Here is a 15,549-nt window from a genome sequence, read left to right as displayed (position 1 = left end):
TGGGAGCTGGGTTTTTTCTGAGTAAAGTCTCCTAGGATGCCAAAGTTTCTGTTAGAGGGTTTGTCTTATAGGTATTGCAGTGATAAGGAGACAAGGAGAATGAAGAGACAGGGAGTGTGACAGATATCTCCTAAACGGACACACACAGCCCTGTCAGGGCCATAGAACTGGCAATCTTGCCAACACCCATCACTGCGCTCCCCGCGGCTGTGCGAATGGGCATACGCAGATGAGCAGCGACGCTAACGGGCGTATGCAGATGCACGACGGCGCCTCCTGGCCTACCCTGTTTCCCTGAAAATAAGACCTAGCGTGATTGTCGGTGATGGCTGCAATATAAGCCCTACCCCCCAAATAAGCCCTATTTAACCACTTGCCGCCCGCCCTATTACCAAATGACGGCGGCAAAGTGGTTTGATATTCCTGACCGGACAGCATATGACGTGATCAGGAATATCGAGCCGCTGCCCCTGGGGGCGCGCATCGCGGCGAACTTTGTTGCGGAGTGTCAGTCTGACACCCTGCAACACCGATCTAGGTAAAGAGTCTCCGACTGAGACTCTTTACCACGTGATCAGCCGTGTCCAATCATAGCTGATCACGATGTAAATAGAAAGAGGTGGTGATCGGCTTTTCCTCACTCGCGTCTGACAGACATGAGTAGAGGAGAGCCGATCGGCTGCTCTCCTGACAGGGGGGGTCTGTGCTGATTGTTTATCAGCACAGCCCCCCCTCGGATCCTACCCAGGACCACCAGGGAAGCCACCCAGGACCACCAGGGAAGCCATCCACACTGGACCACCAGGTATGCCCCTAGACCCCCAGGGAAATGCCACTGTGTGCCCAGGCAGCTGCCAATCTGTGCCCAGGCAGCTGCCAATCAGTGCCCACTTCAATGCCCACCACTGCCAGTGCCACCAGGGATGCCCATCAGTGCCTCATATCAGTGCTGCGTATCAGTGCCCACCAGTGCCACGTATCAGTGCACAGCAGTGCCGCCTATCAGTGCCTATCAGTGCCGCCTATCAGTGCCCAGCAGTGCCGCCTTTCATTGCCCATCAGTGTCGCCTACCAGTGCCCATCAGTGCCAACCAGTGCCACCCAGTGCCACCCATCAGTGCCGCCTATCAATGCCCATCAGTGCTGCATATGAGTGCCACCCATCAGTGCCGCCTACCAGTGCCCATCAGTGCCGCATATCAGTGCCCATCGTCAGTGCCCGTCAGTGCCCGCTCATTGGTGCCGCCTTATCAGTGCCCATCAGTGAAAGAGAAAACTTTCTCATTTACAATTTTTTTTAACAGAAACAAAAGCAAAACTTTTATTTTTTTCAAAATTTTCGGTCTTTTTTTATTTGTTTAGCAAAAAATAAAAACCGCAGAGGTGATCAAATACCACCAAAAGAAAGCTCTATTTGTGGGAACAAAATGATAAAAATTTAGTTTGGGTACAGTGTTGTATGATCGCGCAATTGTCATTCAAACTGCGACAGCGCTGAAAGCTGAAAATTGGTCTGGGCAGGAAGGTGTCTAAGTGCCCTGTATTGAAGTGGTTAAAGTCCTTATAGGTCTTATTTTCAGGGTAGGGCTTATTTGGGGGGGTAGGGCTTATATTGCAGCCATCACCGACAATTTATTTATCTTATTTTAAGGGGAAACAGGGTATGTAAACCTGAGACCTGTGCATTGCTGGATTATCGTCAGCTCCACTGTGTTCCTGTGTGTCCTGATCTTTGACCTCCTGTTACCGATCCGGCTTGCTTAAAGCAGAGTTCCTGGCACAGATTTTTTTTAAGGCATCCCATTTTAATTACACAAATAAAGTTTATAGATGTTTGCTAGTGGGTCTGAATTATATATTTTTTTTTATACTTACTACTAATAAAATCCTGTTCTGGACGTTGCCATGATGATTGTGGGGCATGTGAAGCCCAATTGCAATCTCTTACTGATGGAGAGGTGCATGCTGGGTAACCGGTAATATTGGGCACTGCCATTTTTTCGGCATTAACAGGCGCACAAAGCTTTACGGTTTGACGTGTTTTCTATTTACTTGACGCAACCTTTTTTTTTACTGAGAAACTGGGGATGATGTTGTGTTTGAGTGCAGCAAAAGTAATTTTAGTGCATTTTTTTCCCCTGAAAACACAGATTTTGACGTTTGTGAAAAGTTACAATATACAGAAAACCGACTGACCGATGCAGCTATCTTCATAGTTCCAGTTTTCACCCCCAACACACCAAACGGGCCATCATACACAGCCAGGCCATCAGATACCACCGAATTTGTTCAGACCCAGAAGACAGAGATAAACATCTCAGAACACTGGCAGACTCCTTCCATAAGAAAGGTTACAAAGACAAAACCATAAACAACAGCATAAACACAGCCTTGAAAACCCGAAGAGAAAATCTCCTCCAATACACAGAGAAAAAAACAAATAACCGAGTACCTCTAGTCACCACATACAACCCAGCACTTGAAGGGATCAAAAAGATAATCAAAGATTTACAACCCATTATAACAGAGGATGAAACTCTGAAAGGAATATTCCAACAACCCCCATTATTGGCTTTCAGACAACCACCCAACCTCAGACACAAACTAATCAGCAGGAAACTTCACTCTGATTATGAAGTCAAAAATAATGGTTGCAAACCCTGCAATAAAAAACGCTGCAAACTATGCAACCAGATAAATCTATCCAAAAGTGTCACACACACAAATGGGACCTTCAATATCATGGGATCTTACAGCTGTACCTCAAGTAATGTTGTGTACCTCATCCAATGCAAAAGGTGCAGCAAAGGATCTTATGTTGGTGAAACAGGACAGAAGTTGCAAGTGAGGATGAATTTGCACAGACATACCATCAAAGAACATAAAGAAGACAGTTTCTGAACACCTGTGGGACATCATTTCTCACAATCGGACCACACCATAGAAGACCTCAATGTCTTAGTTCTTAAAGGGAATTTCAGAACTATCCAGGAAAGGAAAACGTTTGAACTAAGAATGATACTTCTTTTTGACACAAAGAATAATGGCCTGAATTTAGACATTGGTTTCCTTACACATTATGCTAAAGTTTTACGACCGCTCTGTGATTAGTATTCCCCCCCCTTGCATTCCCTCCTAGCTCTCCCTCTGTCTTATCTCACTAACTCTGCTGCTATCTTTATTACCATTGATTTGTATGTGTTTTGTTTTCTTTTTTTTTTTTCCTTTTTTTCTTTAACATTCTGCTTAAAAATGTGTGAATCAGTACTGCTTGGACCTTGAAGAAGGGGACATACCCCGAAAGCTTGTCCTGAAAAATTGTATGTTAGTGCAAATAAAAAAATAAAAAAAGTATCACGGACAGTACTCAATTTTCTCTGTGAAAAGTTTACAAATTTGCTGCAAAGTTCAAAACTTGCAATTTCCTTTTTTTTTCCCATTTCATTTAAAATGACTCATTCAGTTCATTGTGAGCTCTGGATTGCTCCTGTTAGACTAGACAAACACATGCCTGCTGGGGTATACTGGGACAGACTGGTTGGAGACCAGCCAGTGTCAGAGACGACATTGTGAAACCCACCAAAGCAATTTACAGCGAGAGAAATACGATTTCCCCCCCCCCCTTTTCACCACTCTGAGCTGTGTGACAGCAGAACCTATGTCTATATCTACATATCCCCGCCTACAAACACGCCTCTTCACCGCTCTGAGTGTGTGAGAGGCGGGATCACATCTACATATCCCCGCCTATAAAGACGCCTCTTCGCTCTGAGCTGTGTGACAAGGGGCAGAACCAATGTTATCTACATATCCCCGCCTACAAACCCGCCTCTTCGCCGCTCTGAGCTGTGAGAGGGGGACACAATCATCTCATTTACATATCCCCGCCTACAATACAAACACGCCTCTTTGTTGACAAGGAAAGTCATGGAAGAGGGAGAACGCCCATGCTATCTGCATGTCCCCACCCATAACTAAAAACTCCTCTCAGTGAATGGGTGACAATTTTGATCACCGCCCACTGTTGTCCGTTAAATAAATGGGCGGCACCCTTCTTTGCTACATATTACCGCCCACGCTTCTAGTTTCGTGTTCTCCAAGGGGGAAAGGGGCGGGACTTGACTATCTTGTGCCCACCCCACAACAGGCACACCTCTATTCCCTCGTATAGTAGATGGCGCCCTTCTTTATCTATATATCACTGGCCACAGGGACACTACTCAGTGAATGGGCGGCACCCTTATGAACATAATCACCGCCCCCTCAGAATAGGCGGCACCCAGATCACAGGTCCGCGGCGTTAATGGGCGGTACCTTCCTTATCTACATATCACCGCCCACGCTTCTAGATTCGTGCTCTCCAAAGGGAAAGGGGCGGGACTTGATGAGATTTTGTGTCCGTTCACAACAGGCGAGGCTCTGAAGGGGCGGCGCCTGCTAATCTTTCTAACACCGCCCACAGACACGCCTTTCTGTAGTATGCAGTGGCTGCTGCAAGAGAAGAGGGGTGGTCCCGGCTCGCCTTGTCGCCGCCCATGTTGATCTTCTCGCCGGTCTGTCGCTGGAGCCGCACGCAGTCAGTTGTTGTCGGATCTCCGGACAGGACGGAGTCATTCAGCGATCCGCCGTGCCGGGGAATGAGTCTGCGGACCGGACCTCCTCCTTGTTGTTGTCTCCAGCCTTGTAGTGTGATCCGCTCTCCTGTACGGATTCGTCTTCCCCCTTTGCAGAGCTGCAGAACTTTATCCGGGAGGTGTGACTGGGGGGGGCCGGTATGAGAAACCAGCAAACTTCTATCATCAGAGAGAATAATGTGTTCTTCCCGGAGATAGAGCCTCTGTCTGCCCGATCCTTCCAGACACAAAGCCACAAATCCGCCATGTGTATCACCGCCAGCAGCCGTGGCCCCGTACACAGCACCGTCCACCGAGCCGCCAGCGAGTGCGCCAGCCACGACCGACATGGAGGTAAGACCCGGGGGGGCCCCCTTTTTTCTGGTTTCTACTTCTGTCCATCCAGTCCTGACATTTACACAGCTCCGCCACCCCGTGCACGACTCCTGAGTATTCTCTGCTGCGGGTCAAGGATTTGCGCCCAGAAAAGAAAATGTCATCTATGGCAGATTACCAGTCCTTAGGCTGCGATCGCATCTCCGTGACGCTTGAACATGCGTTTTCCCCACCTCCTACTTTTTCTTTTGGCGTATTATCGCACTACACGCATGGGGCAGCACAGTCATTTCACCAATATGACAATTATTGTCCCCAGAGAGCCCCTCCCCTTGCATCAGGGTCCCCAGAAAGCCCCTCCCCTTGCATCAGGGTCCCCAGAAAGCCCCTCCCCTTGCATCAGGGTCCCCAGAAAGCCTCCCCTCCCCTTGGGGACCCCTGCAGAGGCTCGGGGCTATGGGCCCCAGATTCAGGGCTATGGCCCCAAAAGCCACCCCCTAGCGATGCCACTGTGACTGGGTTAGATTTCATCTTTGAGGCTTTTTTTTTTTTTTTTTTTTTTTTTTTTCCTTTTTATTGATCCTGCCAGTGACACACTTCCTGTCCTCGGGTGACAACGCTGACTATACTGCGTCTATGGAGAAGCAGTGTTGTCACCCTAAGCTGTGCGGCTGATTTGGACTACAAGCACCCCCCCCCTCCTCATCGGAGCTTGCTCACACTCTCTGAGAAGAGATCCATGATGGAGGGATGGATTGATTGATGGAGGGAGGGTGGGCTGGAATGTTGTAGGTCACTAACCCCGAAAAGCCCGCACCGCTGTGCCACATTGCACATTGTTGTGGCACAGCTCCATTCGCATTGCAGCAGACAAATCTGACACTAAGTGACACTTTTTGGGGACCAGTGACACCAATACAATGATCAGTGCTAAAAATATGCACTGTCACTGTACTATTGACACTGGCAGGGAAGGGGTTAACATCAGGAGGCGATCAAAGGGTTCAAAATGTTAGTGTTTGGGGAAGTCAGAGATCTGTTTTCCTGCTTAGTAAAAACACAGGATCACTGCCTTCCCTTCTAACAGAACGGCGATCTGCCTTGTTTTTACATAGGCAGACCACCGCTCTGCTTCTCTCGGAAATGATCGGCGGGTCCCGACGGACATCGTGCCAGCCAGACCGCCCAATTGGCTCCCGCTGTGTCCAATCACAGCTGGAGCGGGTTGAGATCTCCAAACTGTGGCCCGGGGGGGGGGGGGGGGGGGGGGCAGATGTGGCCATTTGCCTGCCTTTATCCGGCCCTTAGGGGGAGCACTTCATCCCACTGATATGAGACACTATTCTGCCCTCTAACAACAAAAATGTGGTGCCATTTCTCCCACTGACACCACCAACAATTGGGCACTATTCCGCCCCCTAATACCAAAGACGGGGCACAGTTTACTCCCACTGATGCCAGCAAAGTTTTATTTTCCTGCTGTCCACAGTGCGGCCCCCTAAAGTCTGAAGAACAGTAAACCCGCCCTTTGTTCAGGAAAGTTTGGAGACCCCGGCTCTATAGCATGAGTGCTCAACCAGTGGCCCTCCAGCTGTTGCAAAACTACAAGTCCCATGAGGCATTGCAAGGCTGACTGTTACAAGCATGACTTGTATTTCTGCAGCTGGAGGGCCACAGGTTGAGCACCCAGGCTCTATAGCCGTGATGGTGAACCTTGGCACCCCAGATGTTGTGAAACTACATTTCCCATGATGCTTATGCACTAAGCAATGTAGATGAGCATCGTGGGAAATGTAGTTCCAAAACTTCTGGAGTGCCAAAGTTTGTCATCACTGACCTATAGTGTGTACTTGTCTCTGCTGCTTCATCCTCTGCTATCAGCCTGAGTCACTTCTAACAAGTTTTCCTGACACCAAGAGAAAAGTGGTGACAGGGGAGAGATCTCCAGCTGATTTACAGCCTCAGCTCTGTTCATATGTGAAGGGGGGTGTGTCCCTTCCCTCCAATCAGCTCCCAGCGTTCTCCTCACTGAGCTCTTCAGAGTGTAATTTCAGCTCTCCGCCCCCTTTTTTCTGATAGCTCAGACAGCATTTTGAACAGGTGTAGAGAAGATAGACAGACACAACTTACATAGGAGGATTTGTTTCATCTCTGTATCCCCTGAGGCCAGTCACTTCTCTGGGGGTATGTGAGGGTTTCCATCCACTTTAAAGTGGCTGTAAATCTCAGACATGAAATGTGAACAAAGCCTATCCTTCTATAGTGTGTACTTGTCTCAATCCAGAGCACTATGGGGGGGTTGATTTACTAAAACTGGAGAGTGCAAAACCTGGTGCAGCTCTACATAGAAACCAGTCAGCTTCTAACTTCAGCTTGTTCAGCGTCATATCTGTCTTCTTCTGCTGTGCAGTTGAATGCGCCTGTGGCATTAAAGGGGTTGTAAACCCTCAGCTTTTCACCTTATTACATTCTATGCATTAAGGTGAAAAACCATCTGTGATGCAGCCCCCCCCCCCCCTTTTACTTTCCAGCAACGGGGATGAGCACAGCAGCTCGAGCCGTTGTCTCGGGTCCTGATTGGATAGATTGATAGCAGTGCAGCTATTGGTTCTTGCTGCTGTCAATCAAATCCAATGACGCCGGGGGTGGGGCCGAGTCCTGCTGTCTGTGTCAATGGAGGCAGCAGCAGGACACGGGAGGGTGCCCCGAGGGAAAGTGGCTCTCCGTTGGGGCATTTGAGAAGAGGAGGATCCAGGAGCGCTGCAGGGGGACCCCAGAAGAGGAGGAAAGGGGCCGCTCTGTGCAAAATCAACTGCACAGAGGAGGTAAGTATAACATGATTTTTATTTTTTTGATGCAAAGCTTTACATATCCTTTAATAACGTGTTTAGGGTGCGGTCGCGAAGTGTCAAAAGTGACCATGTCCCATTTTAGTATAAAAACACTGATTGGCGCTGTAGGCGTGTTAATGTGCATTAATAGACGGTCGGCAAGCGGTCAATAACACATCTCAGCCACCCATTTGTGAACAAAGGCCCAACATAGCAGGGGAGGTGTTTTGTAGTTCAGAAAAGAGCTAGGGAAGTTGCTGAGATGGAAAGTTTACTTGCACAGGAAGTGACAATCTTGCTGGATTTCTGGCAGGATCAACAAAAAGTTAGGAATCAAAAGCAGCCACCACATCTGAGGACGTGTAATCAATGACATTTTATTCAGGTCTTGTCCCTCCCCCAGACATGTGACTGGAGAGTGAAAGGAGAAGCAGCACACTGATGAGGTCACCTCCGTCATTCTGCTCTCTCCTATCATCATGAATCTTGCACAGCTGATTGGCTCATTGTGCTGCTTCTCCTTGTTTCCTTGCTGGGTCCTGCTGTACCAAGGGGTTGGAGACACTGATATCTGGTCACATTCAGGTGCTGACCTGTGTGCATTGGAAGAAATCAATGTCCGGATGTATGAGTGATCACAGATCTGCGGTCATTCCTGTCTCCTCCATCTGCCTGGAGTTCAGCTTCAGAGAAAGTCCTGCACAATGCTGGCTGTACACCGCCATAGGGTGGGGGGAGGGGCACATACCAGCAATTACAAATCTGGGCTGCCACTGAAAAAAACTCTCGCAGCAAAACGATGAGTGCTGAGCCGGGCAAACACTCAACAGAACTGCTGCTGAACCGGCCAAATTCCCATCAGTGTGCGCCCATCCCCCGCTCAACATTTTGTAAATGTACATGAAGACCACATGATGGTATAAACTGGGCTCATTCATATACATTGCCTGTGTCTCTGTACTGCATTTATCAATGTGTTCTACTGCATGTGGTGTACAGCGGGCCGCAGTCACACCAATGCGTTTTTACATGCTTTTCGCAGAAACGCAGGACATTATTTTTGACATGGGTTCCTATGGAATACGTTCACATCGATGTATTTTTGTGCTTCTGTGTTTTTGTAATCGGTCAGGGACTTTTTTTAAATGGGAAAATGCTGCTTTTTTTTTTTTTTTTTGAGCTTTTGGTTCAATAGACTTCAATGGAGAAGCTGCAGAAAAGCATGTAGTGTGTTTTTACCGCGATTTGCATTTTGCGGTTTTTTTTTTTTTTCTTTTTTACGCTGCCCAACAACAGATTTGCCCAAGAAAAAAAAAATACCGTAAAAAACGCAAATCGTGGCAAAATCACTGTAAAACTACGGTAATAAAAATTAAAAAACACACAAGTACTGCAGAAACGCTCAAAAGCAACATGCATAGATGTGAATTGAACCTTGTGGACCGTGCAGAGATTGTAAAATAAGATTGTAATGTGTATGGCCAGCTAGAGATAAGCGTAGCCGGATGAATGGGTCTGTAGAGCCTGGAAATTTTTGTGTGTTTTTTGTTATTTTAGATGTGTGTGCCTGTGTATGTATACATATAGTGTGTATATGTATGTGTGTATGTGTATATTTTTATATTATATTTGTTCAAAAAACACAGTGGCTGTGTTTGATGCACAACTTGAACACTGGGGCGGTTTGCAGGCGTTATTGCGCTAAAAATAGTGCCTGCAAACCGACCCAAAACAGCCGCTGCTGTTTGTTCAGTGTGAAAGCCAGAGGGCTTTCACACTGAAGCGGTGCGCTGACAGGAGAAGAAAAAAAACTCCTGCCAGCCACATCTTTGGAGCGGTGAATGAGCGGTGTATTCACCGCTCCTAAACCGCTCTTGCCCATTGAAATCAATGGGACAGCGCGGCAATACCGCGCTTTTAACCCTTTTTCGTCCGCCAGCGGGGGGTTAAAACCGCACCGCTAGCAGCCGAATACCGCGGTAAAGCAGCGCTATAAATAGCGCTGTTTTACTGCCGACGCCCCCTACCGCCACAGTGTGAAAGCAGCCTTACTTAAGTAGACAGTGTTAGACTTACTTGAGGCCACTGGCCTGGTGCAGTACAGTGTGTCACTCACAGCAGAAAGGCAGCGCCAGCTGTCTGAAGAACATGGCATAGGTGGGCGGAGCTTGTTCAGTAGCAGCTGGGACGGCCTCAGCGCGCTATGAATGCTGGGGCGGCCACGGCCTCTGGCTGACGTCACTGGTTGCTAGCTAGACACCAGGTTGGCTGTCGATTCTAGCAAGTGAGCAACCAGTGCAGTCAGTCAACTTAAGCAGCAGATTGCAGCACTGAGGATCCGCCCTGATTGGGGCCCTCCAGACAAGTGGGGCCCCCGGGCAACTGCCCAGCGTGCCCAGTGGAAAAAACGTTCCTGTTCGCACCTATATTTCCTGCATATCCCACAGCTGCTTGATTTTGGATTGAGATCTAGAGAATTTGCAGTCCAAGTCAACACCTCTGACTCATTGTGTTCCTCAAACCAGTCTTGAATTCATCAGACCAGGCCACCTACTTCCATTGCTCTGTGCTCCAGTTCTGATGCTCATATGCCCATTGTAGGCAATATATATACAGTGAAACCTTAGATTGTGAGCATAATTCATTCCGGAAACATGCTTGTAATTCAAAGTGAATTTCCCCATAAGAAATAATGGATGATTTGTTCCGCAACCATTTATTCATAAGTCCTTCAGTCTATAGTCCATATAAAAAGATTATAGCAATGTGACTTCCGGGAATGCCTGGGTGATCTTCCTGTAATGTCAGATCCAAATCACATCAATATAGATGAGGATTGGACGTGGGGCGACGCGATTAGAACGGTTCCATTGTACAGAACGGGACGCTACTTGTCAGGCAGCTAAGTCGCCTGACAAGTCGTCCTAGTGTGAACCGACCCTTAGTGCTCTTAATTGAGACAAGTACACACTGTAGAGAGATGTGCTTTGTCTGAGGTTTACAACCACTTTAAGCTTTGACAATAAGGCTAGGTTTCCACTAGTGCGTCCCCAAAGTCGCGCGATTTTGCCGCGATTTTTTTACCGCGATTTTACCGCGACTTTTTACCGCGATTTGAAGCAATGCCTGTATCTATAGACCTCAAGTCGCATCAAAGTGGGACCAAAGTAGTGCAGGGACTACTTTGAAGTCGCTGCGACTTGAAGTCGCACAGATATGAACGGTACTCATTGGAAATCATGGGAAACAATTTGTCATGCGACTTTTCAGTCCCAAGTCGCATGAAAAGTCGCACTAGTGGAAACAGAGCCTTAGTCTTCGTTCCCATTGAATGCGGGTTTAAAATCGTGCAAGTTCAGCTGAAATCACACAATTTCAAATAGGGATGCACCGAAATTTCGGCCGCCGAAACATATCGGCATGAAAATGGCCTTTTCGGCAATTTGCCAAAAGAGAAAAACGGGCGAAAATGGGGCGCGGCCAGTGCGGCGGGGAACACACAGCTATTGAAATTAAATCTGTGATGTTCCCGGCACTCTAATCAACCAGGCGGCGGCTCTCCTCTCTTCCCCTGCACTGGCTGGCTGCAATGGGGGGACGCTGGCTGGCTGCAATGGGGGGACGCTGGCTGGCTGCAATGGGGGGACGCTGGCTGGCTGCAATGGGGGGACGCTGGCTGGCTGCAATGGGGGGACGCTGGCTGGCTGCAATGGGGGGACGCTGGCTGGCTGCAATGGGGGGACGCTGGCTGGCTGCAATGGGGGGACGCTGGCTGGCTGCAATGGGGGGACGCTGGCTGGCTGCAATGGGGGACGCTGGCTGGCTGCAATGGGGGACGCTGGCTGGCTGCAATGGGGGACGCTGGCTGGCTGCAATGGGGGACGCTGGCTGGCTGCAATGGGGGACGCTGGCTGGCTGCAATGGGGACACTGGCTGGCTGCACCTGATGGGCACTGGTGAGGCTGCATTGATCTCTTGTACCATGTCCCCAGTCTATGACCATCTCCTGTACCATGTCCCAAGTTTATGCCCATCTCCTGTATAAAAATACTTTTTAAAACAGTCACTTTCGGTATCGGTTTTGGTTTTCGGCCTAGTGTACTTTTCATTTTCGGCATCAAAAAAAACATTCAGTGCATCCCTAATTTCAAACCCGCATTTCGGTGCGAGTTCGGGGTGATGCGAAAGACATCTGTGTGGTTTCATGTACAGATGTCTATTGAAGTTGCCCCCCCCCCCCCCCCCGAAGTTGCCAAAAGTAGTGCAGGAACAAAGTCAGGGTTGCACTGGTTGGGACATGCCGTTGCTGGCAATAGGCTGCGATTTGATATGTCAAAACGCACCGATGTGAACGGGGGCTAAAATCTGGTTTCTGATTGCACCAGATTTTGCACTTTCTAGTTTTAGTAAACGTGTGTGTGTGTGTGTGTAATAAAAAAAAAAAAAAAATGATGTGTGTGTGCATCTATGCCAGCTCTGTGTTATTAACCCCTTTCTGGCAATTTTAATTCGCACACAACAATCCCGCTCTCGTAGTGTTGAGAATACGCATTGTTCCATGCTGTTTTCTTGAACACTGGAAAATTCCTGTTTGAACAGCCACCAGTCTATTTAGAAAAAGGATCAGTTTAGCTGGCGTTTTGCTATATCGATTTATCAGCCAAGTATAGATTGAGCCAAGTATAAAAGATTGAGCCAAGTATTGGCGGCTGTTCCAGCAGCTTGCAGTCTATCCCAGGATTTCCCCATCTGTAACCCATGCATGACTTTTCATCATCACTGTGAATTTCTTTTGCTATATCTTTTAGAACGCAAAAAAAAAGACGCACTGGCCAGAGCAACCAACCAGAATACTTATTTCACTGAAACAGATTGATTGCATGTGCCACGGTTGTGCTCCAGTTTCCTCGGCTTGGTTCTTTGTGAATCGGCTCCAGAGCGCCCCCTGGCGAGGTTTTCTGCTGGATGTAAAGCTGGCTGGGTTCCGCCTCCAGAGGCTCCAGTGTTTGGGATGGTTCAGGGGGTGTGACTGCTGGCTTCGGTTGCTGATAAATGAAACTCAAAGTCTTTATAGAGAGCAACTTCAGAGCATTTTTCAGTGATCTGTATTATGTGGAATGCATGGGGAGGTTTTTGCAGCAACTTGGACAGTTGTGGCATTTGAAGTATGTGTCTCAGGCTGGGCTGTGAAAACCTTTTTGTGTTTTCTGACTATGTACATTATAAAGTGTTCATCAATAAAGCCTCAGATTTCAGCAGGACAACGTAGAGGAACATCTTACTTACAAATGTCTTTTGAGGGAACTAGGCCGGCTCGAGTAGGACGCTTCCCTACCAAGCAATCTTTGCTGTGCCTTTTTTCTTTAGTGTCTATTATTTCTATTACCCATATGTATGTAGTTCCAGCATTTTCAGCAGGTTTTTGGAGTGTTTGCTATTCACATCAAATTCTGGGCCCAGCATATACAGCAGTCGCATTCATAAACTCACACTAGTGGGACAATAGTACCAGTTTAGGCAGAAGCCAATTAATCTATCATTTCTATCACCGCTGCCACATGTTAAAAGTCAGAACTCCTCTTTAATGGGTTTGCATTGCATGCTGAAATCAATGCAAACTAGTTCACACTGGAGTGACAGCAGAGGCGCTTTGCAGGCACTATTTTTAGTGCTAAAACGCCTCAGTGTGAACGTAGGCTAAGCGGCCACATGTTATAGAGGGGTTGTAAAGGTTCCTGTTTTTTCACCTTAATGCATCCTATGCATTAAGGTGAAAAGACACCTGGCAGTCACCAGCTCTCCCCCCCCCCCCCCCCCCCCCCCGTTTTACTTACCTGAACCCCTTCATTCGTTCGGCGGGGACGCGCGGTCTCTCTCTCCATGGGCTCCAGGCTCTTCATTGGATAGATTGATAGCAGCGCAGCCATTGGCTCCCGCTGCTGTCAATCAAATCCAATGACGCAGGGGGCGGGGCTGAGTCCTGCATTCGGCCTCTATGGATGCCGAATGCTGGACTCGGGAGTGCGCCTGCAGGGTAATCCCCCCGGGAGAGCACTTCTCCCAGGGGGTTATCTGATGCGGGGAGGAGCCACCGAGGGACCCCAGAAGACGGGGTTCAGGGCCACTGTGTGCAAAACGAGCTGCACAGTGAAGGTAAGTATGATATGTTTGTTATTTAAAAAAAAAATTACCCTTACAATCACTTGTCGGAACTCCTCTTTAATGGGTTTCCATTGCATGCTGAAATCAATGCAAAGTCATTAAACAGTCCACATTCAGTGAAAGTACATGTAGTGCAAAGTTTGCATTGATTTCAGCATGTGCAAAGTGCTCCACGCCTGCTGAAAAATCAATGCAAACTTTGCAGTACATGAACTTTCACTGAATGTGGACTGTTTTTCTTTTTGACTGGGAAAAACCAAGTTTATTGAGATGCAATCAAAATGTACATATACACATCGTATCGGGCAATAAAACACTACAGAACACTACAGAAAGAAAAGTTCCAACATAATAAAACATAAAAAAATTATAAAGAGTGGATTACATGGGCAGTATGACACATATCGACATAGGCTATAGTCTTAAGTGTCCTACACATCTAAGAGCAGTATTACAAAGTGAAAGTCTCTCCATCCTCCAGCCATCTATCCCAAACATTAGAGAATTTCTGCGAGCGACCTCTGTGAATATATATCATTTTCCTATACGGAAGGGTGAATGTGGACTGTTTAATGAGTTTGCAGTACGGATCACTTTATTGCAACAAGATCTTTTTTATATTCATTTCCATATTAGGCACTTGTATTTGATTGGCTGCTTGGCACAGTAATAGTGACTTAGGAAATTTTACCTGCTGTCCTGGCTGCCTTCTCCTCCCTCCTCCCAAATTGCGTGCAGCTTGTCTGGCCAGTCGCTCATCCCCCCCCCCCCCCCCCGGCCAAGCACACTGGCGTAATATTTACAAGTGCCATGCAATAGAAAACTGTCCACTGATGCTGGGGGCTCAATTTGTGCAGGACTCGGGAAGACAGGTCCGGGGGGCACCCAGCACCGGAGTTTTGCATTTCACACTTATTTTTCACACTAAACAGACCATATATAGTGGAATACAGGATTTAGAAATCCGTCTGTTTATATGTTGAATTTCAAAAGCAGCGGTATTCTGTCAGATTAGCAAACCTGTGAGATCAGCAGGTTTGCCGGTGCTTTTAAAATTCACAATTAATCGGCAAGAATCGCTATCACAATCTTGACTTCTTTCTATGCAAAGAATTCTCTCTGCTCTTCTGAGGCTGCAGTCTGCCAAGAATCATAACATTCTTTATCAGAGTATATAAACATTGTAACAATTTGTCAATGGAATAGACTTTGTGTGTAAGTGAAAAAAGTTTAACCACTTAAGCCCCTTTCACACGATCGGACCGTTCAGGTCCGCCTGTCAGTTTTGACGGCGGACCTGAACGGGCGCTCCATGTTAGCCTATGGAGCGACGGATGTCAGCGGAGACATGTCCGCTGACATCCGACCCGGTCCGATCCACTAAAAGCAGACGGATGGCCCTACGTCCGGATCCGTGACTGGCGGATCGGGTGAGATCTGATGAAAACGGACGTGCTGTCCTTTAGGATCTTTATGTAGAGCAACAATTCTTTTTTGCAGATGCTCAGAGTTCTTTGCCATGAGGTTCCATGTTGAACTTCCAGTGACCAGTAGGAGAGAGTGAGAGCGATAACACTAAATTTAACACACCTGCTCCCCACTCACAC

At 47.7% G+C, this 15,549-nt stretch overlaps 1 protein-coding gene across 2 annotated transcripts in view; it reads left to right on the top strand.

Moving 5' to 3' along the window:
- The first annotated feature begins 4,526 nt into the window (after positions 1-4,526).
- Positions 4,527-15,549, top strand: part of RANBP3L (RAN binding protein 3 like) — a 71,499-nt gene continuing 60,476 nt past the window's right edge. For both annotated transcript variants that reach the window (XM_073621270.1, XM_073621264.1), the window contains exon 1: positions 4,527-4,967. In XM_073621270.1, the coding sequence (XP_073477371.1) occupies positions 4,775-4,967 (193 nt within the window). In that variant the 5' untranslated portion in view covers positions 4,527-4,774. The remainder of the gene's footprint in view (positions 4,968-15,549) is intronic.

This window comes from Aquarana catesbeiana, linkage group LG01 (genome assembly GCF_042186555.1).
Source record: "Aquarana catesbeiana isolate 2022-GZ linkage group LG01, ASM4218655v1, whole genome shotgun sequence".
Taxonomy (NCBI): domain Eukaryota; kingdom Metazoa; phylum Chordata; class Amphibia; order Anura; family Ranidae; genus Aquarana; species Aquarana catesbeiana.
The sequence above is the reverse complement of the archived record's forward strand: the minus strand, read 5'-3'. Positions and strand labels throughout refer to the sequence as shown.